The sequence below is a fragment of the Sturnira hondurensis genome, unplaced genomic scaffold (assembly GCF_014824575.4).
Source record: "Sturnira hondurensis isolate 20B ecotype Veracruz unplaced genomic scaffold, ASM1482457v3 Scaffold0000867, whole genome shotgun sequence".
NCBI classification, from domain to species: domain Eukaryota; kingdom Metazoa; phylum Chordata; class Mammalia; order Chiroptera; family Phyllostomidae; genus Sturnira; species Sturnira hondurensis.
The window spans coordinates 2,758,785-2,786,112 of NW_028073498.1; the positions used below are offsets into that span (position 1 = coordinate 2,758,785).

A 27,328-nucleotide genomic window follows, 5' to 3' on the forward strand; every position below is an offset into this window, starting at 1 on the left:
CAAATCTAAAAGCTGGGTTTTTAAAAAAGAAATATCATTTTAAATTAAGTGCATAAGTAGCCTATATTCATTACCATACACTTATCTCTTCAAAATTCAGCTAGAGGTGACCATGTGTTTGTAGTTAGGCCTATGGGATGAAGGTGGCTGCTGTCGGGTAGGACCCTGAGAAATCTTTTTAAAGGAAGCTGCTTTCATGGAGAGAACCCTTGCTTTACCCACTCCCCTTCTCATTCTTCTGGAATGGACGAGATGACTATAGCTCCAGCAGCCACTCAGAGCCATGAGGTCACCTTGAGGATGGAAGTCTTGCATCGAAGGTGGCTGAGCAGGGCAGAGAGATGCCAGCTACGGATACTCTCGTGGTCGCCCCACAGCGCCCTGAGCCTCCTACCTCCAGACCTGTTTCACACGAGGGCTCACCCTCATCTCTTTCGGCCACTTTACTCAGACCTCTTTCTGGCAGTCCCGTGTTACTGACAACTAGCCATGCTGGAACATCATCACTCCCTCCTTTCCAGTTACCCAGTTTTTAGTCATTCATTAATTTTTCCATCACTGAGACATGGGCCTTGCCCTCAAGGAGCTCAGTGTTTATCAGAGCAGACTCTTACACAACGGACATACATGTGTGAGGGTCCCACTGAGGGTTGTTGTAAAGATGAGTAAGACGTTGCCAAGCACGCAGGAAGGAGAAGGCATTCCTGGCTAAAGGAACTGTATGTACAGAGGAACAGGGACATTTAAAGCATGGTGGGTTCACAGAACTATGCAATGTATCAGTAGGGGTGGGGTCGCAGAGGCCTGTGGGAGAGTAACAGGTGAAGTTGGAGAAGCGGTCTAGAATTGCATCACGAAGGGCCTTGTATGTCACGTGGAAGAATTTGCGTTTGTTGTAAAACCAAATACCCAGTACAAATACTCAATGGACTGCCTCTAATTGCCCATTGTATCCCATGTGGTAAATTCCACCTCTTCAAATGAAGGGCAGGGACCATGTCTTCTCTACTTCTAGTTTCCATAACAAGTACAGTCATGCCACACATAAGAAAGTGAAAAGTATTTGGGGCATCAAGGTCCAATGGAGAGCAGAAGAGACCCATGTAGATGGCTAAGCAAAGTTTCAAGACCTAACTCTCACAGAGAAATGAAAAGATCATGTAAGGAGCCTACCGAGCATAAAAAAGATGACCACAGGCCCAGTGCCACTTTCACTCGACATTCGCCACCTGGGTCATGTCCCAGGGTAGGAACTGGACAGAGATGAGGGGAGAAGCGCACACACCAGACTATGACGATCAGTCAGAGTGCTCTCTGCAAGTCAGAATGGAAGCCCAGAGACGGTAGTGTTGCTTGGTGGCTAAGAGCATAGGCTTATGCGACCTTGAGCCTGGCACTCAATCTGTATAATGTTCTCAAGGGCCCCGTGTGGACACTAGTCTCCACCTCCCAGGACCATGAAGATTAACTGAGGAGACTCATGCAAAGCGTTGGCACAATGCCTAGCACAGAGTTGAGTTCAATGAATGTTAAGCAGAAAAAGGTAATTACTTGTAGTAGAAGAAGGCTGCATGATAGAAGTTTCAGAAACTGATCCAGCAACAGAATTTGACCAGTGAACAAGGAAGGGAAGAGCATTCCAGGAAATGGGAATGGTGCTGGTTCAGGCTGGAAGCTTCAAATAGCCTGGCCAGTTTGGGGAACTGCGAGTAACTAGATGATGCTACAGGTTAGTGTGGATGGAGGAAAGCTGTGCAGAAGGGGTGGATGGGGCCGGCCTAAAAAAGCTCATGTAAAATCCTAAGTTGGGACTTTATCTGATAGGCAGCAGGAACCCTCAAGGCACTGCAAGCAGAGGAGGCAGCCGTCTTTTCAGGTGCTCCTCCTGGGGCTGGCGGTGTGCAGTGGGAAGGAGTGTGTGAGGTGTTCAGTTGCTGAAGGTATTAGCCAAGGAGTGGCACTGCACGCCTGGCACCCTGATTTCTGCCTAAAGTAAAAAGGGATTTTTAGTCCTAGGTGCACCAGGAAGGGCTCTGAAAAGACACAGACATGGCAAACTGCTAGGGGGACACAGTGGGGCACAAGCAGATCAGGGGTGAGAAGGGGAAAAGTTCTGAACAGTCATTGGGAAAACCAAGTGCACTTGATGAGAACAAAATTGATGGGGAGACGGGGTATAGAATTAAAAGAAAAGGGCATACTTCCGTGCTTTTCTTGTCGCTGACCCGTGAATATGATTCTGGGTAGAAGTGCATAAAACTGTATAAAAACAAAATGAAACAGAACTCCCTCCGGTTATCTGGTCCTGGCTTTCTTCGCTATTTTCTCTGGTTTCCGGCTCTCTCTGGTTTTAATCAGAAATGCTTTGATAAGGACAGTACAGATGTCCTTATCATCTGCACTGTCCTTAAGGGCCATTCCAGATGGAATTGCATGACTGCAATCTGTGAGCAAGCGGGGTCCAGGCCAGGACAGGCATGAGAACACACCCTCACCTGATGCAGGAAAGAAGTGGAGATGGGATTGGGAAAATTAATAGACACGGTCCTCTCTACTGTTCAGTACATAAACAGTTCTGGATGGACAATGGAATTCTTTAGCAGATGAGAAGGCAGGCAGAGCTCTGGAGAGAAGGGGATCTGAATGTAAGGAGTCAGGCCAGCAGCACACGTGATGAAGCTCGACCTAACTGCCTGTAGCCAAGGCCAGTTTACACGCAACACAGGACGGCACAGTCACCCTCATCCTGGGGTGGACTTCCCTGGCCAACCACCAGGGAGGTTCACCGTGGCACCACAGGCCTTACTGAGACAGCTCCCCTGGGAAGACCCAGGAAGACCCATGTAGAAACATAAGAATGATCATCCCTTTGATCCAGTGATCTAATTTCTGAAACCAATGCCCTAGGGGACAGTTGAGATGGGAGGGAGGATACCTGGACAAATATCAATATTGGTTAAATGAAACAAAAAGATGCTTATGGCCACTTCATTCCTAATTGTGAAATAATGTAGCCAGTCGACCACTGATCAAGTGTTTGACAACAACATATATTAATTTGATGAAATATTAGACAGCAATTAAAAATAACTGAGCTCTTAAATGGTAATGGAAAAATACAATAAAACGTTTAAAAAATAAAAACTGAGCTGTTTAGAAATCATGTTACACGAAAGGAAACCCCTCCCAAACGGCATGTTTACACTGATTGCACGTTTACACTGATTGCACATCTCTTGTTTACACTGTTTACACTGACTGCACAGAAAACCTGTGTAAGTCACAACTGGAAGCAGAGCTATAAAGCCTTCTCTCTCTGAGGCAAAGATTACTTTAGAAAGAAGACAGTAAAACACGGGTCCCCGACAAAGACAGCAGCACTATTCTCAGACACACTCGTGATCCAAGAGACCGAGGCTGGGAGCAAGGCCCTTTCTTGTGTTTTCTGGTTTTCATAAGCAATCCCGGACAACCTTGACAGTACGTGTGGAGGGGAACCTCCACAGGAATCCCCTGCCAATGGCAGGCCGAGGGAGAACCAAGTTTAAAGCCACCCCCCCCCCCACTCAAGTTCAGGGAAGCTTATTTTGATAATGATCAAATACAAACAAATAAACATTACCCCAGGGAAAATGTTCAGAACCAGGCAAAAGTGCCACCAAGCAGTTAGGGAGAGTTTGGGAGAAAGTGGCAGGTATAAATGTAGTGGAGAAAGAAGCTGTTTAAATTGAGGATGAAAGAGAGTATTACTAACCACTCCCATTACTGGACAAATGCACATTTTTGGCATGAATATATGGATGTGACCCTCACAGGGTAACAGAAGATCAATACCAGATCTGGGTGACAGGTTTTCATTAAAAACTACCTCGTTCATTCGATCACTTCGATGTGCCAGTTTTCCTAGATCCACAGCCATCACATCATTCTCTCCCTGCCCCTGCCCCGCCCCCCCCCCCCCCACACATTTGTTAAACACTAGGTGAGGTGCACCAACCTTTACTAACAAAATGCCTCACCAACCAGTTTGCAAGAGCAGGTGAGAAGACCAGGGGTTTAGTTTTTGCTCACGGTTTTCAGCAGACAACAAAATCTCCAATGATCATCACTTGCCTTAGCTGTACAGTTTGTTTTTGTACAGGAACTGCTTGATGTATAACTCAGTTCAATTTACTGCCTGGAAAAAACTAAACATACAGAGTGGCTACTGTATGTTGTACTAACTGCAAAAACCAGTACTCACCTGTTCCAAATTCTAAATTCTACTGCCTCATCTGTATGTCACAAGGTTACCGTATTTTGCCATGTATAATGCATGCCCATGTTTTGGTGTGCATTGCACACGGGATCATTATACTCATGGTTTGTAGTCATCATACCCACATATAATGCACACTCTTAGTTTTCCTTCAAAAATTTGGGCAAAAAAAGTGAGTATTATATATGGCAAAATACAGGGTAGTTGAAAATCACCCATAGGCTGCATTCTGGCTTTAAGAAGAAACAAATTATACACAAGTCTTTGGCAAATGTATAGCTAAACATAGCAGGAATCTCATGTTTATGGATTTAAAGTTCCTCCTTTGGGATTTCTGCAAGCAAACAAAATGATTTATTTAGCCAATTCAAACGAACTGTGTATCAAAACACACAAAGGCCTGAAGATTAAAATGAAAATAAATATTTCAAAGCAATTTCTGATTCAAAACATTTTGCTTAGCTCTACAAAGACATGACTAAGGTGTGGTCATGTTCTCTGACAAGAGGTTTCACCACTACTCGCTCCCAAGATAAACGCAGCCATGAGAATATCGAAATGCCGCAGGCACACCTGGAGGAAACTGTCAGCTGCACAGTTAGCAGTGCGAGGGCCACGTGCCGTCAGACCCGGGATGTGTGAGAACGAGCCACTGGGGTCAGGCTGCACCGGACCACGTGTCTGAGGGCCTGAAATGTGGTGTGATGAAGAAACTGAATTTTCATTTTATTAATTTAGATTTAAAACTTGACACTTGGATTCACTTATTGGCAAACTTTTTAAACATGGTTAAGTACGTTTGGAACAGCTTAGGTATATGAATCTACTCTTTCCATTGTATATTTTGTGAAATCTAAATATAGAGCAAGTATTCCGATGAGAAATTTTATAAGTAGATATACAGTGGATACTGAAGACTTAGCATGAAAAGAAATGTAGAATATCTCAGTAATATTTTTGCACACTAATTATTGAATCAATTATTGAATAATCAGCACAGATTATTCAATATTCAACTTTTAAATATTGAAATAAAAGCTTATGATAAAATTAATTTCCCTCTTTCAATATGGTTCATAAAAAACTGAAAATGACACAAAAGTCTTCAGGATGTTTCTACTGGGCAGAGTGTGGGTCTGAGGCCTAGACTTCTAATGCCATCTGCTGGACGCACCCTCCCAGAACAGGCGGGTGAGAAAGTAAAACTAAGTTAACATTAGAAGGCAACATAACTGGGCTCACTTAAAGGGAATTGGATATTGGTTAAGTCTTTGAAATTCTACAGAAAATCTCACTCACAGTTATTAGTTGACCATGACCATGAGCCAGGATGCACAGACTGCCTCACTGTGTCTACCCAAGGTGCTCTGAGCAACAACAGAAGGTATTTGGCGGCCTCTGCCATGACCACTGCACCGATACTCACGGGCTTAACTGCTGACTAGCTTTCCGCCCCTTCTCCACAATTCGCCTTGAGTCCTTCTGTTCTACCTTATCGTAAATACATCCTTTCTCATATTTGTGTTTTCCTTCTTCCTTGTTTTTTGTGTGATTCTAGGATAGCTAGTATATCCCAATTTTATATCCCAATTTTCCTTTTTGTCTCCTCCTTCCTTTGTCCTACAAGCTGTTCCAGTTGGCTTTGTAGCTTTAGCTCTCAGATTTAGGGTCTTTGATCCACTTGGAGTTGGTCTTGAACATGGCATGAGGTATGGGTCCAAATTCATTATTTTGCTGTGGATGGTTAGTTGTCCCAGAATCATCTTTTGAAAACACTGTTCTTCCCCATTGGAGAGTTTTGGCATCAGTGTCAAAAATCAATTGACCGTGAGTGTATGGGTTTCCTTCTGGACTCTTGATTGTTTCATCCATCCACGTTTATCCTTGTCAGTACCACTGTTTTGATTCCTGTAGCTTCATAGCAAGTCTTAAAATCAAGAAGTGTGAATCCTCCAACTTTGCTCTTTTTCAAGGCTGTTTTGGATAACCTGAGTCCCTTGAAATTCCATACAAATTTTTTGGATCAGCCTGTCAATTTCTACAAAAAAAGGTAGCCAGGTCAGTTGGTTTTAATGTGTATTTGTTAAGAGGTATTTCCCTGATTAAGCTGCAGAATGACCATTAATAGGTCTGGCAACTTTGCCCAATATGAAGTTTAGAGGTTAAAGTTCTGGGAATTTGGGGGTTGTGTCTAACATTCCTTGAAATTGAAGCAACAAGACTGAGAGCGAGCAGGAGTTGGAGAATGCATGAGTCTGGAGCAAAACGGAGGCAAAGCTGTACCTAAGTCCTAGGTCTGCCACTTAGATGCCACATGACCTTGAACAAGTCATCGACCCTCTCTGCACTCCAATTTGCAGTCTGTGAGAATGAGGGCACTTACATCACCACTGTGCTTTGGGAACAGAAAACACGTGCAGCACAAAGTCCAGGGGAGGATCTGCTCTAGCACATTCCTACCGGACTCACTGGCCTAAGAGGCAGTCACAGGAGCCGTGGGGGCCTGATGACCAACTCCTACTGCTTGTTGGCAGCTATAAAGATAGCACTGAGCTGTAGCAGGCACAGGTAGTCCTTCTGGAGCCCTGCTCACTGACCCATTGATAGGAAAGATGAAGGGATCTACCTGCCCCCCACTGCAGGCCCAGTCTATCCCAGTCAGGCTTCTGAGGTCACGTGGCTCCTGAGAATGACAAGGGCCTAGAGTAGGAGTAACAGGAAGGCAAGCAGAGCTGAAAAACTAACCCACACAGCTAAGGAGAACTCTGCTCTCTGACCAGGTTCAACAGCTTCCACATGTGCCCCTGTCACTCAACACATACTTACTAAATACCCACTGCACATGGGTGATGATAATCATCACTCGGGATAGGATGACAATAAAAGTTACTGGCTTCAACTTTGACCTTTCTGGATTACAAAGTTCTCCTCCCTGGTCTGTCTTATAGTTACAAACATTACTGCTCAATAGTCTTCCAGCTCCAGGGTCCTCTCAGCACCTACACCACTTTGTCTCCTGCATAGTGTCTCCTCTCTTGCCACTCTGACAGATGCAGCATCAACTGATCCAGAGCTGACCCCCTGAAAAAAGACGTCTACAGGCTAGCATTTGCAGAAGGAATAGAGTCCTTAAATCTGAGTATGTTATGGGAGTGGGTATGAAAAACAGAATTGAAAGCTCCTCAGTGTCAAATATCACATAATACTTCTACTCTATCACAGCTTACATGTAAATCCAGATGAACAGTCTCCATACCAATTAGAAAGAAATGAACAGCCAATTGGCTCCAGATTTCCTATGGTATCATTCATTTTCTTCCTTGCTGACAAATCTAAACTGTATCTTCTAAGGAAAGGACAGGAAAAGAAAGTTACAATTCACTCCCTAAAGGTAAGTCATTTTCTCCAGTCCGGGGAGGAAGATACCGTCAACAGTATGGACCCAAGTCAGAACGTTTTTTACGTTCATGTCACTTGTTTATAATATGATATCATATCATCCAGAGTTTCAAACGTGACCGTGGGGGCTGGCGGTGGGCTGTCGGGGGCAGGAATGGGTGGTGTGTTTGAACGGCAGGGGCCATGGCTCTGGCCGGGGTGCTGCTCTTCGTTGCTCTGTGCGGGCGCAGGTCTGCTCCACGTCTGGCTACGGGACTGACCAGCTCTCTTCTGACCCACAAAGTAATCCGACGGGGGGGCAAACTCAGGATCTCTCTCAGCCCGGAGATCTGACTGCCTCTTCGACCAGTACCCGAAGGAAAAGTCTAGTAAAAGTAAGAAAGGGTATTATTAAGACTGACTATTGAATCAGATGAATTTTTATTGTTATTACTTCTTAATTATTATATGTATTTCTTAAAAACCACCTAAAATTCTCTGGAGAACAAGGATGGCAATAACACAACTATAATATGAGGCACACGTAACGTCTGCAGAAGCATAAGGAACTAGGTTAAGGGAGTGACTACCTCCCAAAGGGCAGTAATTTAAGAAAGGCTCCGTGGAGAAGTCTGGCAGGCTCTGGAAACACTGACAAAACGGCATTAAAATTAAACTTAAGAGCACTGGCTGGTGTGGCTCAGCGGACTGAGTGCCAGCCTGCAACCCCAAGAGTCATTGGTTTGATTCCCAATCAGGGCACATGTAAGGGGCATGCAAGAGGCAACCACACATAGATGTTTCTCTCCCTCCCTTTCTCCCTCCCTTCCCCTCTCTCTTAAAATAAATAAGTAAAATCTTTAAAAAATTAAAGAGAGAACTACAGAAAAATTAAACTCTCAAATAATTTGCTTGACATGATGCTGTAGGCACTTCCCGGCAAACACGAACGCTGCCATTTGAGTTCAGATGACACAGTGCAGTCCGTCCAAATCTAAGTGGGTATTTCAGCTCCATTTTTAAGAGCTGTGCTCACCAAAGGCACTCACCTATTTGTTTATCTTTTATTTTAGTCTTTGATCTCATCAGCTCAGACAGCGCAAGCTAATGTAGTATTCACAAGATCTCTTTCAAAAAGGAATAAAACACAGTCGTACTCCAAAGAGAGGCTGCTGTGGGCACCACGGGGCATTTACAGAAAACTCCGCACACCCCAGTGAAACCCCAGGTGGATTCAGGGTAGTACACTAGCATGCAGACTGTTCTGACTGAACAGAAAAGAGGCTGCTAAAAACACAGAAGACATTAAAATATCAAATCTTCATAAGAGTTTAAAAGCAGTCCCTGAGAAATGGCATTCTATAGCCGCAAAACCACAAGGCAGCACCAATTTCAGAAAACTTCCCCAAGCACTTCCAAGAAAAACCAAACACCTCATCCTTCCACGTATGCCTTTTGGACCACGGTCTTCTGTAGTTGCCCTTTCCAGTGCTGCTGCTTATAAACAGCTCTATCTGGGCATGGAGAAGATGGGTACAAGGAAGGATCTGGAGAATTCCATAAGCTTCAAAGGACCACAAAGACTCATCAGAATCAAACTGGGATCAGGAGAATCAGAAAAATCTCCTGTGCAGGCCCATTACTGAACAGATTGGGAGCCTATGCCCCTTACCTTTTCCTCGGTCCCACTCCCGGACATGTGGCACTCCGGGCCTGGTATCCTTCCTCTCCTGAACAATGACTTCTACTTTGCTGCTCTGAGCAGCAATGTGTGGAGTTGGCACAGCCTCTGGTTCTGGTGGTAAGGGTCCAATAACATCTCCATCTATTTTTTTCGCAAGGGAATAAGACTTCATTATAATAAATCTTAAAGCTACTTACTTTTTTAATAGAATATACTAATCCTGAGAATAGAAGTAAAAATCAGTATTTATTGAGCCCCTATCATGTCCCAAGAAGTGAGCTAAATACTTTGTATAATATAGTTCATTTAACTCTGTAACAACCCTAAGAAAGTCAATATTGGTATTACCATTTTATCCCCACTTTGTAGATGAGAAAAATTAAGCTCAGAAATGCCCCACAGGTCAAAAGTGCTAAGAACCAGGACTCAAACCCAGGCCACCTAGAGCTCAAAGTATCTGTATGCCCAGACCAACAACTGAAGGACCAGAAACCCCCCAGTAATTCAACTGAAGTAAGGGTCTCAGACGAAGCCAGGGGACGCAGGGCGATGAAGAGCTGAAGCCTGGTGACGATCTGTTGGCTATTCAGCTTTGGCTATATTTTAAAGAAAAATGGATTTTTTAAAAATACTGTAGTGACACTTCACAACTTGTGGAAATCACAGATGTTCAGGAGTAAAAACAACATGCAGAGCAAAAACAACATGCAGAGCTTAACATGTTACAGGGAGACAAGTTATATGAAACTAGAAGTTAAATGAATGATTTTCCTATTTAAAAATGTTTCTGGTCTCCTTTCAAAGCTAAATTAAACTTGCGTTCAGAATTAGAAAATGGCCCGTGCTTAAGCCAAGACTTCTGTGAGGGCTGGAGAGGCTTCTCCGTGCCCCTAGAACCCACACTCCCCTCCTTCCTTTTGGGACCAGAATGCCCCAAATTTCAGCTGGAAGCATGGCATCTCCCTGACAGAGAGGCAGAGGCCAGTCCGCAGCCTCCCTGCATTCTGGCCGTTGGGATGTAAATGCACAGGCTGTGTGTGACTTCAGACTCACATTCTCAAAAAGGAAGCTGGGTCCCCTACCCTCTTTCCTCTTTCCTCCAGGCTGCAAAATGAACAGGAGCCAGGGAGCAAGCTTCCACTGTGCAGGTGAGAGCAACCTTCTAGGGCACAGGTGGCAAACACAAGGCCTGAGGGCCAAATCCAGCCCTCCACCTTGTTTTATCCAGCCTGGCACCTTGTTCCTACCCAGCAGCAGCAGCACTGAGCTCCTTGCCCCTAGTTAAGGAGTAGCTACATTTACACAGTCCTAAAGTTACATTCTGCCTTTTGAAGGCAACCATGAGGCTGATGTGGCCCTTGGTGAAAATCAGTTTGACACCCCTGCTCTAGGGAATGACAGAAACAGCAAGACAGGAACTAAACTGTATCTTCAGCAAGACAGGAGGATGCTGAAGACTGGGTGGCCCTCTGGGGCAGAGCCTGAACACCCACCTGGACACTCACCACCTCTGAAATGTTGAAAGACAGAAGCAGACTTCCCTCTTGTTTGAGGCCTTCTATAAAGGGGTCTCTTTGTCATAGCAACTCAGCCCAGACCAGCAAAACTCACAGCGAACTAGTTTGAACACAATACTTAACAGTGTTTCCAAGTGTTTCAACAGTCTTTTTGTGAGCTCATATTCATACTCGTAAATTTTTCATTGTATTATCTGACTTTGTAAGTATATTTCTTCTTTAAAATAAATTAACAGCCCTGGATGGTATAGCTCAGTGGATTGAGTGCAGGCCTGTGAACCAGAGGATCGCAGTTCGATTCCCAGTCAGGGCACATGCCTGGGTTGCAGGCCGGTTCCCTGCAGGCCAACTCCCAGCAGGGGACGCACAAAAGGCAACCATACATTGATGTTTCTCTCCCTCTCCTTCCCCTCTAAAGATAAATAAATAAATAAAATCTTTAAAAAAAATTAACATATAATAATCAACAAAAACTATACCCACAGCAAAAAAAAAAAAGTAGGTTTAAAACACACACGTACACAACTGGACGAAGTCTGAGTTACTATGAAGAGACTCAATGTACTGTCAGTTTCCTCATTTGTGACCTAAAACTATTCCCTGGGGGTCATTCTCCATCACTCTGGTCTAAAAACTGCTCCTGGCAGCACCTCAAAGGTACTGTCTCAGAGAATAGAACCAAACAGTTAATTTCAGATTGCCAGCATTATTACTGAGACATCAAGAGAATTAAAATCTTTCCTTCTGAAGTTTATTAACATGAGCCATAACGCACCTTTATTTTCTTCCTCTGTTCCATCATCTTTTGATTTTTTCATCTTTTTTTGTCGGAGTTTAGCAAGTCTTGCTTCTAACATAGCTTTTCGCTTTTCTTTTATGTTTTCTCGTTTTGTTCTCTGGTCTGTTGTCTGAAGAGAACAGAGAATTAGAAAATTACTTGCTTTAAGGCAAATTCATAGTATTTCTGTTTAAAAAGATGAAATAATTAATTTTATTGCAAAAACAGACTAATTGATTGATTTTCATGCCACCTCTAAAAAGCCGTCCTTGAGATCTTCAAAATAAGACTCAGAAAACACTCTTACACAAGCCCTCTGATGTTCTTTGAAGTTTAGTGAGTGTTCGCAGAGCATCCTGGAAGGTTTAACATTCAAAAAAACTCAACCAATTGTGTTCTACTTTTTAATCCCCTAACAACTTTCTATTTTCTTACTCAGGCCACTCCATAAGTATATTTGAAACCAAATTCAAAATTACACAGGTTACTTCTGAGCAGCTATAATCTTAAAGTTTAAAACACCAAAATAATATGGTAATTAACATTATGAAAACTATAATTGCATTCTGAATATCAATTTAAGTTTCTACCTAATTTGCTAAATTTTTTTGCCATATGGTCCAACAAAACCAACTGCTCAAATCCCTCTTGACATCAGCTCTGAATTTAATTTGTACCTGTTCACGCAGCATCTCTAAAGTTTTCATCTGCTTGTTTCTTAACTCTTTATCTCGGGCAAAGGCAAAATATCCGACGCCAAGTTGCCGGGCCTCTGAAAGAAGTCAAAATTACTTGAGAGATTACAGATTGCTCTGAGCAGTAAATGACAACCTACAAGAGATTTGGTTAATAATAATAATATATAGTAATATTTGGCACAAGTTTTTAAAAAAGGGGAAAAAGGCAGATAAGCAAAAAAGCAAGTTAGGAAGTTTTCATCCTGTTTGCCAACAGAGAAACATAACAGAAACTTATTCATTTCAGTCACGGGCTGTCTCCACTTCTTTCAGGGTACAAACTCTTGGGTTAATAGACCCTCTGTTAGGAAGATATTCCCAATATGAGTATTTTTTAGGCTATGAAGTGAACAAAGGAGATAATTTAAATTTCCAAAGCAGAATCTTTTATTTCTACCTGAGAACTGCTGCTTTATGAATGAATACTTCCCTTTATGCTTTCCATCAGTTCAAAATAAAAGCATGATTTAAAAGCTGCTAGATGATTATACCATTTTCACGAATATCTTCATAATGTATGGGCCCCATTGGCCTTTTCAGAGCCTCTCGTTCTTCTTCTTCCCATTGCTGGCGCTGAAGTTCTTTTCTCATATCTTCAGATAATAAGGTTTTTTCATTAGCAGGACTAACAAAACTAGTAGAAGAAAAAAGCAAAAACTATTTTTAGATAAGAGCTGTGAGACAGCAAGTTGGATCATGAATAATTGATAAAGAGAACAGTTCCTTACAGAGGTTTCTGACCCACCACACCACTGGGAAAAACTAAAAAACATTTTCACCTTTCTTAAGTCAAGCAGCCAACTTATTACATTAGCATAATGGAATCTTGTCTGCACTTAAGACAGACCACTTTCTTACCCACCCTGGTCCTGGGCTGAAGATAGGGAGGGCGCCCAGGCAGGGAGGAGGAAGTACAGGCCTCCTCTGGAGGGTCTGCTGTGCAGGGCCGAGGAAGCTGCATAGCGCTGTGGCCTGGCCAGCACCTCATGCTTAGGGATTCTGCACTTCCCCCTTTGTGCCAAGCCCAGGCCCACTGGAACCTGCAGGTCTTGGGCAAGGTGGAACTTCCCCAAATATTTTCTACACAAAAGCTGCTCTTGGTGGGAGGAATTTTATTCCCTGGGATATTTTAGCAAGTTACCTCTTAGGTGTCTTAGACCCCACAGGAGAAAATATCTAGCTATAAGGGCCTTACTTCAAAATGCAAAGACATCTAATGAAAAAGTTAATAAGCTGACGCCTCCCTGCCCCCATTTGCTGTGTGATAATCAAGTGCATATTCTTGAATACCTTTTTCCACAGAAATTTGTTGGTGGGTTTGGTTTAGGCTTATTTGTTATTCTGCAATTAGAAATCCTTCAAAGTACAGGCATACCTCACTTTATCACGTTCCACTTTATTGCACTTTGCAGATACTGTGGTTTTTACAAATTAAAGGTTTGTGGCAATCAAGCACCAAATAAGTTTATTGGTATCATTTTTCCAATGATGATGACAGACTCAGATGATGGTTAGCATTTTTTAGCAATAAAGTATTTTCTGATTAAGGTATGTACACTGCTTTTCTTTTAGACATAATGCTATTACACACTTACTATACTACAGTATGGTGAAAATGTAACTTTTACATGCAATGGAAAACCAAAAACTTGATGTAACTTGCTTTATTGCGATACCTGCTGTACTGCGGTGGTCTGGAACCAAACCCACAATAACTCTGTGGTCCGCCTGTAAACAGACATAGCTCCATCTCATTCATTTTAGTAGCTACACAATCTGGATCATCCATTCAGGTTGTTCCCTGAGTGTGGATTATGTGTATGTGTATGCTAAGTATGAATAAGTGCTTTAGCAAATATTCATATCAATTAAAAAAAGGTCTCCTTCCTGCAGCAACAAACACAATTGACTCCAGACAACCTTGCCCACAAAACTATCCCATGTCTGCATTTCAGGCCTGGACAAAGCTTTGTATATAAACACACTTACAGCCTCCCCTGAAGATTTTTATCCATCTCCAGCAGATGTGGCAAATCCTTTTTCATGCAGCGCCGGGATCGCCCTAAAGAATCCACATAATCCACCCTGAAATAAAAGTGAAAAGATGTGAAGGCTTTCTACACGACCTGTGGTTCCTTGGGTTAGGAAGTAAGAAATTAATGTAGGCCTCATTCCCAAGAATACTCCCCAACCTGAGAGACCACTAACATTGACAAGATATGCTTTTTAAAAAAAGATGTTATTTAGTTATTTTAGACAGATGGGGAAAGGAGGGAGAAAGAGGGAGTGACACATCAATGTGTGGCTGTCTCTAGCACACCCCATACTGGGGACCTGGCCTGCAACCCAGCCATGTGCCCTGACTGGGAATCAAACCAGCGACGCTTTGGTTTGCAGGCCCACACTCAATTCACTGAGCTACACCAGCCAGGGCGATAATATGCTTTTTAAAGCTAAAAGTTGACACACAATAAACACACCGCCCTTTATTAAGTCCTAGTTTTAGAAACTGCAGAGAGTGATCAACCACACATGTCTCTGATTCCAAAGACAAATACCCGCAGCTATCCTTGCTGCAGCATCTCAGAACTCACTCTAGTCTGTTTTGGATGACTCCAAACGGTTCGGCAGCATCACAGTAACTGTGATGTTTTACCAGACCCAATTTTCCTCAGTCCTTCCAAATCTGACACTTTATCCTTTCCTTTGTTTCTTCTAGTTGGTACAATTCTTCCCAAAGAATTAGAAATTTATTTCTTAATATAAGTCACAGTATTTGGGAACTCTTTAATTAGGAGGAAGACAACGTTTCATTAGTAGGCCAGTCTGTTATCTTTTACCCTTGGTTCCTCTTTCCTAATCCTTGCCCAAACTAGACAGTAGTTAGGGACCCAGGCAGAGCAAAGCAAATGCAATACTCAGACTTTTCATAACAGGTAACACGAACAGATTTCCGTCAAAAATATTTCATTTGAATTATGATGAAACAAGATTTTTTGTTTTTTAAATTATGAGCAGGGAATTTCCCACCGCCTTTAGTAGGGTACTTAAAAACACAGAAGGGGGCCAGCACTTGTGGACCAACTCAAGGTCAGAATCCCATGTATGTGACTTGGCTTTTGTTAGATTTCTTTCCTCTCCCACATGCTGATTCCAGTGTTAGCTCATGATTTAAAGAATGTATGGGAATCCACTGCTGGAGTCCTAAAGCTGATTATCGCAAGAAATAAAGCTCCAACTGCAGAAAGCAGTTTAGTTTTTTTCTCCTTTTCTTCTTCTTTTTTTTTTTAATGAATGAAGAAAACCATCTAGCCAGATGGTCTAAGTAATTATTTACAGTATTTTTTGCAGAAACATTTTCCACCACCTGGAATTTAACTAACTACTGAAAGGATTTTACAAGTAGTTACAATTCTGGAGCCTAATTAAACAACACAAAAAATGTCAGAACTGCTCGAAGTGTGTCTTCCTTCACCATTTGGTGGCATGTGACACCTTCAATTGCCCTCCAAACTCTTCAAATCACTGTCAAATTGCTTGTAATCCTACAGGCATTAATAAGAAAAGAAAAGACACTAAACCTTTCAAAGGAGTTGAGCTTTCAGCTGTGAAAAGCAATTATAGGCTATTCTGGTTCTGAAAAAGGCCTCCAAAACAGATCTCATCAAAACAGAAGTGGCAAGACTACAGTAGCCAGCGACTGCTCTCTGTAATCAGCAGTCACTGAGCAAGCCCTCGGGGAAACAGTCACTGGAAACCCGAGCCACACAGGAGAGCTCAGTCAGGTCATCTCCAAAGAGCTCTGGGGGAAGCTAAGGCGCATGCCCACGGAAAGCTTAACTAACAACAGCAGGCAGGATGTTAAAAGTACCAAAAGTTTGTCTCAAATCTTTCTCTGTTCATGAGGCCAATCATTCATCAGTAATAAAGAAAAGGTAAGAGCCAAAAGAATGGGATGTAGTCAAGTGCCACCACAGTCCAGGTGAGGGGGAATCCCTTAGAATGCAGCCGCACTGATAGAACAGGCTGCACTGTATGTGCTTCTCTCCTGGCTGCTTACAGCAAGTGTGCAGCCAGATAACCTACCCCAACGTGCCAAGTGGCACAGAGTCTGCACCCCTCAGTAGGGACTGCTCTCTTCAGCTTATAAACGACTCCTGCCCACTGGGCCCAAGGCTGACGTCAACAAACACTACAAACACCCTCAAGCAGTTCCTGACAAAGGCCCTGTGATGAGGAGGATATCTGAGCTTCAAAGGGAAGAGGGTGAGCTCCGCACAGGCAGGAGGCTGGGCAGGCGGAGTTAGTGACTCCCAGGACATTTTCCTAGCATCAGTGCACCTCTATACCACTTTAAGCACTTATGAACAAGTTTCTAAACCACGTCTTATGGAGAGAAAATCATCAGAATGGAATTTGCATTCTGGTCTCTTACTGACACACTGGTCTCTTTATAAGGAAAGACTAGTTTAGTTTTCCCATTACTCGCCTAATGCAGGTGAAATTCAGAATAATTTCGGTGATAAAGGTTTACAAAATGCCTGCTTGTACTCTGCAGACAGCAGTTTCTTGGATATTCTAAAGTACTCTTACTTCCTAAAGGAAGCTTAAGGCAGACGACCACAAATAGGCACTGCCATCGCTGCGTTACAGGTGAGGGAAGTGAGCCTCAGACTGGTGAGGGACTTAATCAGGTCCCACTGCCAGGGAAGGGCAGAGCCAGTGCCATCCAGGTTCAAGGTCCATAATGCTTGCATTACCCTGCCAGAAAATGGGACAGCCAGAGTAAGGCATACTGGAAAGAGAGATCAGCACTACCTGGACAAACGACTCTCCCTGAAGTCTGAATATGGCCGCGGGTGACAAAGGGACATGCTTCTGCCCAAATAATTCATTCACATCAACAAAACAGGTGTCTCAATGCCCCTTGCACAAGAGTTCAATTTTATTTGTAATTATTTCTTCACTGGAGCTATTCTTTCTATACCTGTAAATCCAAATCTTATTAGAGTCTCAAAAGAAAAAAAACTGAAGAGAAATGGTTTGATAACAACCAACAAAATCACTCTTGAAAGGTAAACACAAGCCTGACAATGTTATTATGATTAAATTATATAATGTCACCAACCATTCTTCACTAGGGTCCTGGGGAGGAGGGATATCTTTTTCGGAAAGAATTTCGTCATCATCTTCTCTTTCTCCCGCCTTTCTAGAACCTCTATTGGCACCAAGCACCTCCATTTCTTTGTGTTTGTCTATGATCTTCTGTGTGAAATCCACAAGGTACATATCCTCCACTTCTTCATCTAGGACATAAAAATCAATTGTCAGATTCTGTCATTGAAGAAGGACACCACACATGGAACTGATATACGGCGATCACTTTCCTCAATGGGTGGCTCCACGCCCGACGCTTCGCTAGTCAACGACTCCACGCCCTGCCACACTTACAAAGACTGAGCCACCTCAAGACTTGACAAGGAAGCTATAAAATAGGCCATTGGAAAAATATATCATGAAAAAATCGTTTAAAAGCCTGAAGTTTTCTGCTGTCTTGTCAACAATACACTGAGTCAGCAATACTGTCTCAGAATGTAATCTTAAGATAAAAAAACCATTTGATTTCAAGAGATTCCTACATCCAATTACATAGCACAAAAGTAGAACTGCATTTCTCCTGTTGTCAGACCAGAACAATAGATCTTTGTTGTTAAAGGGCATACACCTCTCTCTCTAATCAGGGGAGCTGTATAACTTAATCCTAATTCCACTGTCGTGGTCTGTAAGTGTTTTAAGGGTCAGAAGATAGGTAAAAAAAAACCAGTCACTTAAATTCTTTTTGATCAAATGAACACCACTTTCAGACAAGACATGCTGCTGAGATCTGCAAGACATACAGAGATGTGCAAGGTGCTATCTGCCCTCAGCACTTATGATCTCCTTGAGCTAAAAGTATATGAAAAGTTAAATAGCAATCCATGATTTTATTTAATTCTGGATGTCTGATGTATTCACAAATAATGCTTATGTGAAGTTTCACTATGAGGGATTTAACATACAGTCACTTCAGTCTTTGAGATGGAACAGACATTAGGTTCCCTATTACCGGGTACTGGTGTTACCCCGCTGTAGAGTGTAGAATAACTGAAGCTCCAAAACTTAATTTGCTCAAACATGCAAGCCCAATGTGCCTCTCAGGAGGCAGGCCTGTGGTTTAGACAAGACCAAACCTCTACATCTAGAGGCATACTGTTGTGCATCTGAATCCCATATTAACAATTCAAGTTTGAATCAAAATAGAAAAGACTTGAAATTTTTTAATAAAAGTTTTCCCACACAAACAATATTTTTTTTAAAAAGCCACAAAATGCCTCAGATAGGAAAGAGATGTACTTCCCCAGAGCTGAGTTATAAGAGCACATAATATTGAGTCCACCTAGTTAATGGCTAGCCTGCTGCTTCTTCGGGAAGAAGGCAAAGCCTCTCCTCATGGCCCCTAGTTTTCGGAGTGCCTAACCTTCCCATGCTGGATTCCCCACCAACAGGGAACATGCCCCTGCTGTCTGAGCTTGGCTGGGTGGGCGGCCCACAACTGGGGTCTAGCCTGCCTCTATAGTGCTGCCCCACTGACCCCTTTCCCAGCCCATAGGCCCAGCCATACAGTTGGCCCCCTCCTCCCTCTGCTGATTTGCTCCAACCACTCTCCCCGACCTCCCTCTGCTGGCTGATCTGCTCCCACCATTCCCACCCCCCCCAATCCCTGCCACTGATCTGCTCCCACCACTCCACCCTGAGGAATCCCTTTCTCCAGCTCTCCAAAGCCTTTGAGACCCCTACCGGAGCTGGTCTTCTCCCTACAGACTTCCACGTATGTAAACTGCTCTATAAATGCTCTTCTACTATTGTCTAGCTGTAGCTTGGGTCTTCTTTCTCTGGGCGGGGGCGGGAGGTAAGTATGAGGAAAGTGGTATCTCTTTTTATTATTATCAGTAAAAAGCAATTATAAGCACATCACAGACAAAACAGAAACAGGGAAAGAGAAAACCATAATTCCTCTCAGTTTTTTACATAGCTGTAATTGTTCATAACTGTGGCTTACTTAGACCCCGTTTCCTAGCTTTGCTTTGCGCTGTACCATTCCCTCCACTGATGACCCCACTCCCTCTTGGGAGCAGAGGATCTGGCTCATATTGTATTTACTTGGCCCCTCACAACACCTAACACACACCCGACATCCACCTGGACAAGTGAGAAATTATTGCCAATTTTCTTGTCTTTGGCACAAAAAATAATCAGTTTGGTTTTTAAAATGGCTCCTTATTCTTTCAGTTGTTAACAAATAATGAAATATCATATAGCTGTATGCATTATAGAAAATAAAGCATAAATAAATAATTTTTATTTACCTATAAAGTCTCCTTTGGTCATTTTTTCATATAATTTAGCTTTTTCTTCCAATTTCTCCCTTGGAGAAAATAAGAGAAGTGTTAGAAACGTCTTATAATGCCCCCCCCGCCCCCGCAAGACTGCTCCACCCTTGGCTCCATTACTGAGATTCTCCCAAGAGCTTCCGCCTGATGATGAGAAAACCCTGACTACAGCTGACCACCCCACCCCAAGGAGGCCCCCCCAGACCCAGCCATGCCTACTCTGCATGCCTGCTTTGCTAAACGTAAGCTCTACAAGAGCATGGCCTATGTTTCTCTTACTCATAACTGTATCCCAGTGCCTAAAACAATACCTGAAGCATAGCAGGCATTCAATCAGTTTTTGATAAATAAATGAACAAATGAAGATTCTAACTTAATTTAAATGCCAAATGCAACTTAAGTACTCCAAAGAGAGAATGATATCCAAACATAAACATTTCCCATTTGCAACCTTCCAAGAAGATCACTGGATTCAATGCAAACTCTTGGCATTAGTCTTTTCAGACAAGGCTTCCCGATCTGAACAAAAGGAACAAAGCTGGAGGCATCGTGTTCCCTGGTGTTCCCATGCAACCCATGATGCTGGAGGCACCATGTTCCCTCTACAAAGCTATAGTAATCAACACAGTATGGTACTGACATATAAACACACACATAGATCAATGCAACAGAACTGAGAGCACAGAAATAAACCCACACATATACAGTCAAGTAATTTATGACAAAGGAACCAAGGATACACAGTGGGGAAAAGGAAGTCACTTTAATAAACAGTGCTGGAAAAACTGGACAGTCACATGCAAAAGAATAAACCTGTACAATCTCTAATCCCACACACAAAAACTAACTTAAAATGGATTAAACACTCAAATGTAAGAGGTGAAACCATAAAACTAGAAGAAAACATGGTGGTAAGCTCAACATTGGTCTTGGTGATGCTTTTTTAGATTTGACACCAAAAGCAAAGGCAACAAAAGCAAAACTAAACGAGAGGGACTGCATCAAACCAAAAAGCTTCTGCACAAAGGGAACCATCAACAAATTGAAAAGGCAACCAATTGAATGGGAGAAGATATTTGCAAATCATATAGCTGATAAGCAGTCAATATCTAAAATATATAAAGAACTCATATAACTTATTAGCACCCCCCCAAATAACCCAATTAAAAAAATATCAGAGATCTGCAACATGGATGGATTTTGAGAATATCATGCTAAGTGAAATAAGTCAGAAAGAAAAAAATCAAGAACCATATTTCATTTATATATGAGATATAAAACTGAAAGTAACAAATGAACAAGAAAAACAAACAAAAACTCATAGACACAGACAACAGTAGCAGAAGGGAGTGGGTAAAGGGGTAGTAAAGGGTAAAGGGGGTCAAATATAAGGTCACAAAAGAAGATTTGACTTTGCGTGGTGGGCACACAATGTAATATACATATGATGTATCAAAGAACGATACACTTGAAACTTATACATAAATTCATTAACCAATGTCACCCCAATAAATTTAATTTTTAAAAAATTGGCAGATCTGAATAGACATTTTTCCAAAGAAGATACATAAATGGCCTCTAAGTACCCAAAAAGGTGCTCAACATCACTAATCATCAGGGAATTGCAACTCAAAACCACAATGAGATACTGCCTCACACCTGTTAAAATGTCTGTTATCAAAAAGACAAGAAATAACAGGTGATGGAGAGGATGTGGAGAAAAGGGACCCCTTGTACACTGTTGGTGGGAATGCAGACTGGTGCACTTTGGAACACAGTGTGGAGGTTCCGCAAAAATTAAACACAGAACTATCATATGAGCTAGCAGTTCCACTTTGATCTAGCAGTTCCACTTCTGAGTATTTACCCAAAGAAAATGAAAACACTAACTTGAAAAGACATATGCACCCCTACGTTTACTGCAGCATTGTTTACAATAGAGCCAAGCCACGGAAGCAGTCCAGGCGCCCACCGCCGGATGAGCGGATGGAGAAAATGGGACGCACACAGTGGGAAGCCGCGCAGCCAGAGAAGGAGGACGTCTTTCCCTGTGCAGCAGCACGGACAGACCCTGAAGGCATCATGCTAAGTGAATTAAGTGAGACAGAGAGAGACAAATACCGTGTGATCTCACTTACAGGCAGACTCTAAAACAAAAAAAAATGAGTTTATATATACAGAGAACAGACTGGTGGTCGCCATAGCAGCGGGTGAAGGTGGGAGAAATAGGTGAAAGGGCTCAAAAGTTACAAACTTCCAGTTACAAGATAAATTAAGTCCAGAATATAATGTGCAGTATGGTGATTATAGCTAATAACACTATACTGTATATTTAAAAATTGTTTAAAAAATAAATCTTTAAAAATTCTCATCACACACAAAAAATTTGTACCTATAAATGGTAATGGATGCTAACTAGACTTGCTGCAATCATTTTGCAATATATACAAATACTGAATCATTATGTTGTATACCTAAAACTGATGTTATATGTCAGTTATTTCTCAATAAAAATTATATATATATTTTAAAATATTGCATCTTTCAGCAAAATTAAAATTCTGAGAATATGTCCATAGTGAGAAAGATGTCTCAGAATTAACATCTTTAAGTAAAATTTCATGTCAGCTGGGGACAGGTCAAACACTAAGAAAAATGATCCCCAAAATATGCTAATATTCTGCCTTTTTTTTTCAGACCCAAAACAGCTGAGTAACTTTTGCAACCACGGTTTCCAACTGCAATTTTATTATGCAGTGGACCAAAAGTACACGTGGTGCAGGCCTGAGAGACATGAAAACTTGGGTCCTAAGTCCAGGGCAATGATACAAATAAGGGGAGCGTGCTTCTTCACAGAAGAATGCCATCAAATAAATGAAATGGAAAAAAAAACAATGAAGGTAGAAGGACAAAACTAGAAAAATCATCATTTTGAAATCATCAAAGTAATAACTAATGAATGGCATGACTTGTTAGTGAGGTCAGCACCGCTGTGCGAGAATGTGTTGGTGGACAGGGTATTTGCACAATCTCATGGTTTCCCTCCATAGATCACTATTAACTACAAATGGGGAAGAGCACTCTTACAGCAGTAAAATCTAGCAGGCCTACCGTAACCAAGGGAATCAAACTTATTATTACTGATAATGACTGAAACTGACAATATAAAACTCCCAATGTGATTCAAGGGAAGGACACATTATCACCTACATGGTATTTTTATCAAAAGTAGTTAAGGTGATTCTTATTAGACTTTGGGAACCCACAGAAATAACTGGCCTGGACTCTTGAAAAACATCAATAGCATTACAGGCAAGAATAAGGCTAGGGAATTGTTCTAAAGTAAAAGAGACTAAAGCGATATGACAAAACAACTAAAGGCGATGAGTAACTGCTGACTGAACCCTAGGTTAAATTTTCAAAAACAACTTTAAAGGACATAGTCGTACTAGGATAAATGGTGAAATGTGAATACAAACCGTGTAACATATAATACTATTTTCTGTGGTTACACAGAAGAACGTTCCTATTCTTAGAAGATATATGCCAAAATATATAAAGTATTGTGATGCTCAACAAAGTTACTCTGTGCACACATGAGACAGAGGCGGGCGTGTTTATTTGCGAACTTAGGTGAAGAGTATTGGAATGCTCTTTGTACTCTTCTTTCCGTGACTCTGTTGATTTGAAGTTTTTCATATTAAAAAGTTGGGTACAAAATTTAATTTCTAAATGCTAATGTCGTACCACCTAGCCCAGAACCACACTCCCATATACTTCTTAAACACTTGTTGATAATCTTAGTGCCTAAAAGAGGCTCAAAGTGGAACTCTGTTTCAACTGTACTTTTAAAAAAGATTTTATTTTTATTTTTTAAATTTTTTAAGTAGGCATTAATTCTTACTTATTTTTTCATTACTATATTGTTGTTCAATTACAGTTGTCTACATTTTCTCCCCACCCCTCCCCCCACCCTATTTATTTATTTTTAGAGAGAAAAGAGGGAGAAAGAGAGGAACAGAAACATCAATGTGTGGTTGCCTTCCGTGTGCCCCCAACTGGGGACCCAGCAGCAACCCAGGCATGTGCCCTGACTGGGAATCAAACCCACAACCCTTTGGTTCTCAGGCTGGTGCTCAATCCACTGAGCCACAGCACCCAGGGCTGTTTCAACTTAAACTGAAATTGAGTCTTATCTTCTTCTAAGATTGCAAATACATCTGCAAATTACATTATTTTTAGAGTATATTTTATATTTACAGAACATTCTGATAGAAGGATGATAAAAATTTAAATTGTAAATCAAAAAAGAGTAAAAGGTGAACTTTCACTTCCTGGCTTGGGTAACCACAGTGGTAACGACACTGACCAGAGTCCCACTTTACCTGGCTTTGTCTAACGTCTTCTGTTCCTCTATCTTCTGTTCTGCATCCTTCTCAGCTCGGTTTGAAACTCCCGCATTTTGTTTGTTCCAGATACTTGGTTTCTGGAGAAGAATGTGAAAAGACAAAGCAGAGCCTCAAAGTGACTGAAAAGCACCTCTACTTGTACATCAGAGAAAAAGACACCATTAGATCTTCTGAATCAATGGAGATAACTAGGTCTTCTGACAGACAACTTATGTCCTGCAAACAGAGTGTACATGGAAAAGCTGGAGCTGAAAAGAAAAGCCCTAAGTCATATGAAGAACTTTTTTATACAACTGCACAAGGTTCCTCCTTGATCTTTTATCTCCTGAATGATTCAAGACTATAATGCAAATACATATACTACAGGTAATTATTAATAGGCACCATTATCTGCAGAACTGGAAAGCTATTTATAACTCTTAAAGACTGATATTTTTTGCTGTATTTCTACATTATCTATTTCTCTTGTTTGGATTTATAACACCTATGTAGCTAGATAATTTTCCATGAGAATGTAACAAACCACTTACTAACAGTACGTACTTTTTCAAAAGAAGTGCTAAAGAATTAGAACATACACTTTTAAATAATCTTACTAATTTCTATTTTATTATTTAAGACATCTCATGCAGATGTTCAAATACAAGACAGGGATTTTTCCTTAATATTTATATGTAGCAGATACCACAGACATTTTCAAAAGACGTAAGTATGATATAATTCCCCATGTTTGGAATCAATGGAGATAATTAGATCTTATTTTTACCTTATTAGTTGTTTTTGGTTTTCCCAAAACTCCAGAATCTTTCAGAAGTTTTTCTTGTTTGAATTCTTCTTGTTTTCGAAAGAGTTCGGCCTTAAGGTCTACCAACTAGAATATAACAAATAAACAAACAAAAACACTTATTCAATTCTATGAATGGATTTCTAAGTTATTATAATTCTCAAAGCAAGATTCCAAGTTCCTATAAATGGACAAAAACAGATACAAAACTAAATGTTTACATGTAGAATCCAGTAAAAAATAAAACTAAGTCATATTCATCCTGTCTCCGTTGGAAATGTATTTCTGCTCCAGCTCTACATACTCAAAGGCTTTCTTCTGGGCAAAGGGAAACTGACAAAGCAAATGAAGTCTGCATCTTTCAGATTCAAATTCAACTAGCATTGTTAAACACCTGTCTGACTGGCACTGCACTTGGCTTTTTCATATGGTATAATCTCATGTAATCATCACAACAATTTATTATTTCTACAGGGAAATGTTTTTGTTTAGCAACTATCTGACCACCCAGCATGTGCCTGGTGTTTAACACTGAAGAGGAGGATACAAATGTGAATTAGACACACTCCTGTCTCACAAGGAGCCTACAATCTAATAAGAAAGGTAACTTATAGTACCAGTAAGGAGTAATAAATGCTGTAGAAATAGCATAAAAATTCAGGTAAGGGGGCATTTCCTCTGTCCAGAGTGATGAGAAGCAGCTTTGAGCTGAACCTTAAAAGATAGGCAGATTTCAACAGCTAAAAATAAAGTGGAATGAGTGAATGTTAAGAAAACTTCCTAGTTTGTTTTAATACGTTTCAGAAACTCTAAGTTTAATTCAATCACAGGGTTCAGGAACAGGAAAGTCTGGGCAACTAAGGACAACTAAGTGAATATCCATACCTCGCAATCAGCTGTATCAGTCACATGTTATAATGGCAGTTTCCTTTTTAAGAATCTGGTACAGCTGCTTATTTGTAAATCATAACTTATAAGTTCCACTATCATGGACTGACTTTTAAGGGAAATCAAAATGACTTAGTTCAATGATTTCTACTTTGGAAGAAATCAATTTAAAAGTAGCCTTAGCATGAATAATGTAAAGGGCAATTCATCCTAGGACCTAATGTTCTAAATTTAATAAAACATTTTAAAACCATTCACCTTTTCTTCTAAGCTTTTTTAACCACACCAACTTTCTACCCACACATTTTCCTATTCTACAACAACTTTTTAATTTTAAAAGGAAGATGATCAGAAAATTGTCAATGATGACTGCATTCCTATTTTGATCACTGCTAATTTTAACCTGTTGGAATAGGATAACTTTAATATTTGTATCTTTCTGGTTCTTAATCCTCAAACATAATAATTAGTACCATTTTTCAGTATTAGATGAGGAAAAGGGTTCAAATATTGGTATACTTAGATGGTTTCATTGTACTTCCCTTGTATCCTAATACTCTGCAGTAATTCAAGATTAAATAAAAAGTTAGGCAATTTGCTTTGATATAATGGAAAAAGCAACTAGACTGAACGAGCCGGTTCTATCACTAAGAATTCTGTGTGTAAGCTGGGGATGTTATTTCACCTTTCGGAGCCTCTTTTTCGTTATGTATAAAATGGGGATATTACTAGTACCTACCTCGTAAAGTAGTTGGAGGAGTCAAAAAGATAGTGCATGTGAATGCTGACACAACTAAGAACTCAGAACGGGTTTTCTTCCTAAAAGTAGCTAACTTAAAACCGAAAAAACAAAAACCGCTTATGGCCCGTCAGACGTGACAGCTCCCAGGCACCGCATCGTTCTATGGGTGCATTAACAACGTTTAGTTCCCGGTCGGGGAAATTGTCACACTCTGACGTTTTGGATAGGAGAACCAGGAAGGGGAACTTATAAGCACAGGAGGCTGTTCCTTCACGATCGTAAGGAAAACTAGGCTGGCAAGAAGGCCTGGGCCCGTTGTCGCAAAGGGAGGCAGGGAAGATTCCGGAGCGGGGAAAGACACCAGGTTCAGGTCCGTGTCTGGGGGAGGAAGCCCAGTCCAGGTGCATGTCCGAGGGGAAAAGCCAAGTTCAGGATCCTGTAGGTAAGAAAGTTGGTCGAGGTTCCCGTCTGAGAAAAGCCAGGTCAGGGTTCCTCTTTGAGGGGAGGCCAGGTCTGGGTCCCCAGTTAAGAAACAAGGTAAGCCAAGATTCTTCTCTGGTGGGGAAGGAAAGAACTCGGAGCCCGTAGCATCACCTATACTCGCACTCACCGAGGAGGCCGTGACGTCCAAAGGCTTTTTCCTGCGGTCCATGGTCAAGAGTATCCCAGTTCGTCATGAAACCTTCCCAAATCCCCGCAGGCTTTTTTCACCTTTTTCCGGCG

The 27,328-nt window shown here is 41.4% G+C and overlaps 1 protein-coding gene across 1 annotated transcript; it reads right to left on the reverse strand.

The window, feature by feature from the left end:
* Nucleotides 1-26: 26 nt before the first annotated feature.
* CCDC174 (coiled-coil domain containing 174) lies at nucleotides 27-27,328 on the reverse strand. The gene is made up of 11 exons (XM_037051264.1): nucleotides 27,216-27,328; nucleotides 24,958-25,062; nucleotides 24,168-24,268; nucleotides 19,759-19,817; nucleotides 17,481-17,658; nucleotides 14,342-14,437; nucleotides 12,844-12,986; nucleotides 12,293-12,387; nucleotides 11,613-11,745; nucleotides 9,309-9,461; nucleotides 27-8,022 (listed from the first exon to the last, which is right to left on the reverse strand). Exons 1-11 carry the CDS (start codon nucleotides 27,255-27,257, stop codon nucleotides 7,724-7,726), a joined length of 1,404 nt encoding a protein of 467 aa, XP_036907159.1. The 5' UTR covers nucleotides 27,258-27,328; the 3' UTR covers nucleotides 27-7,723.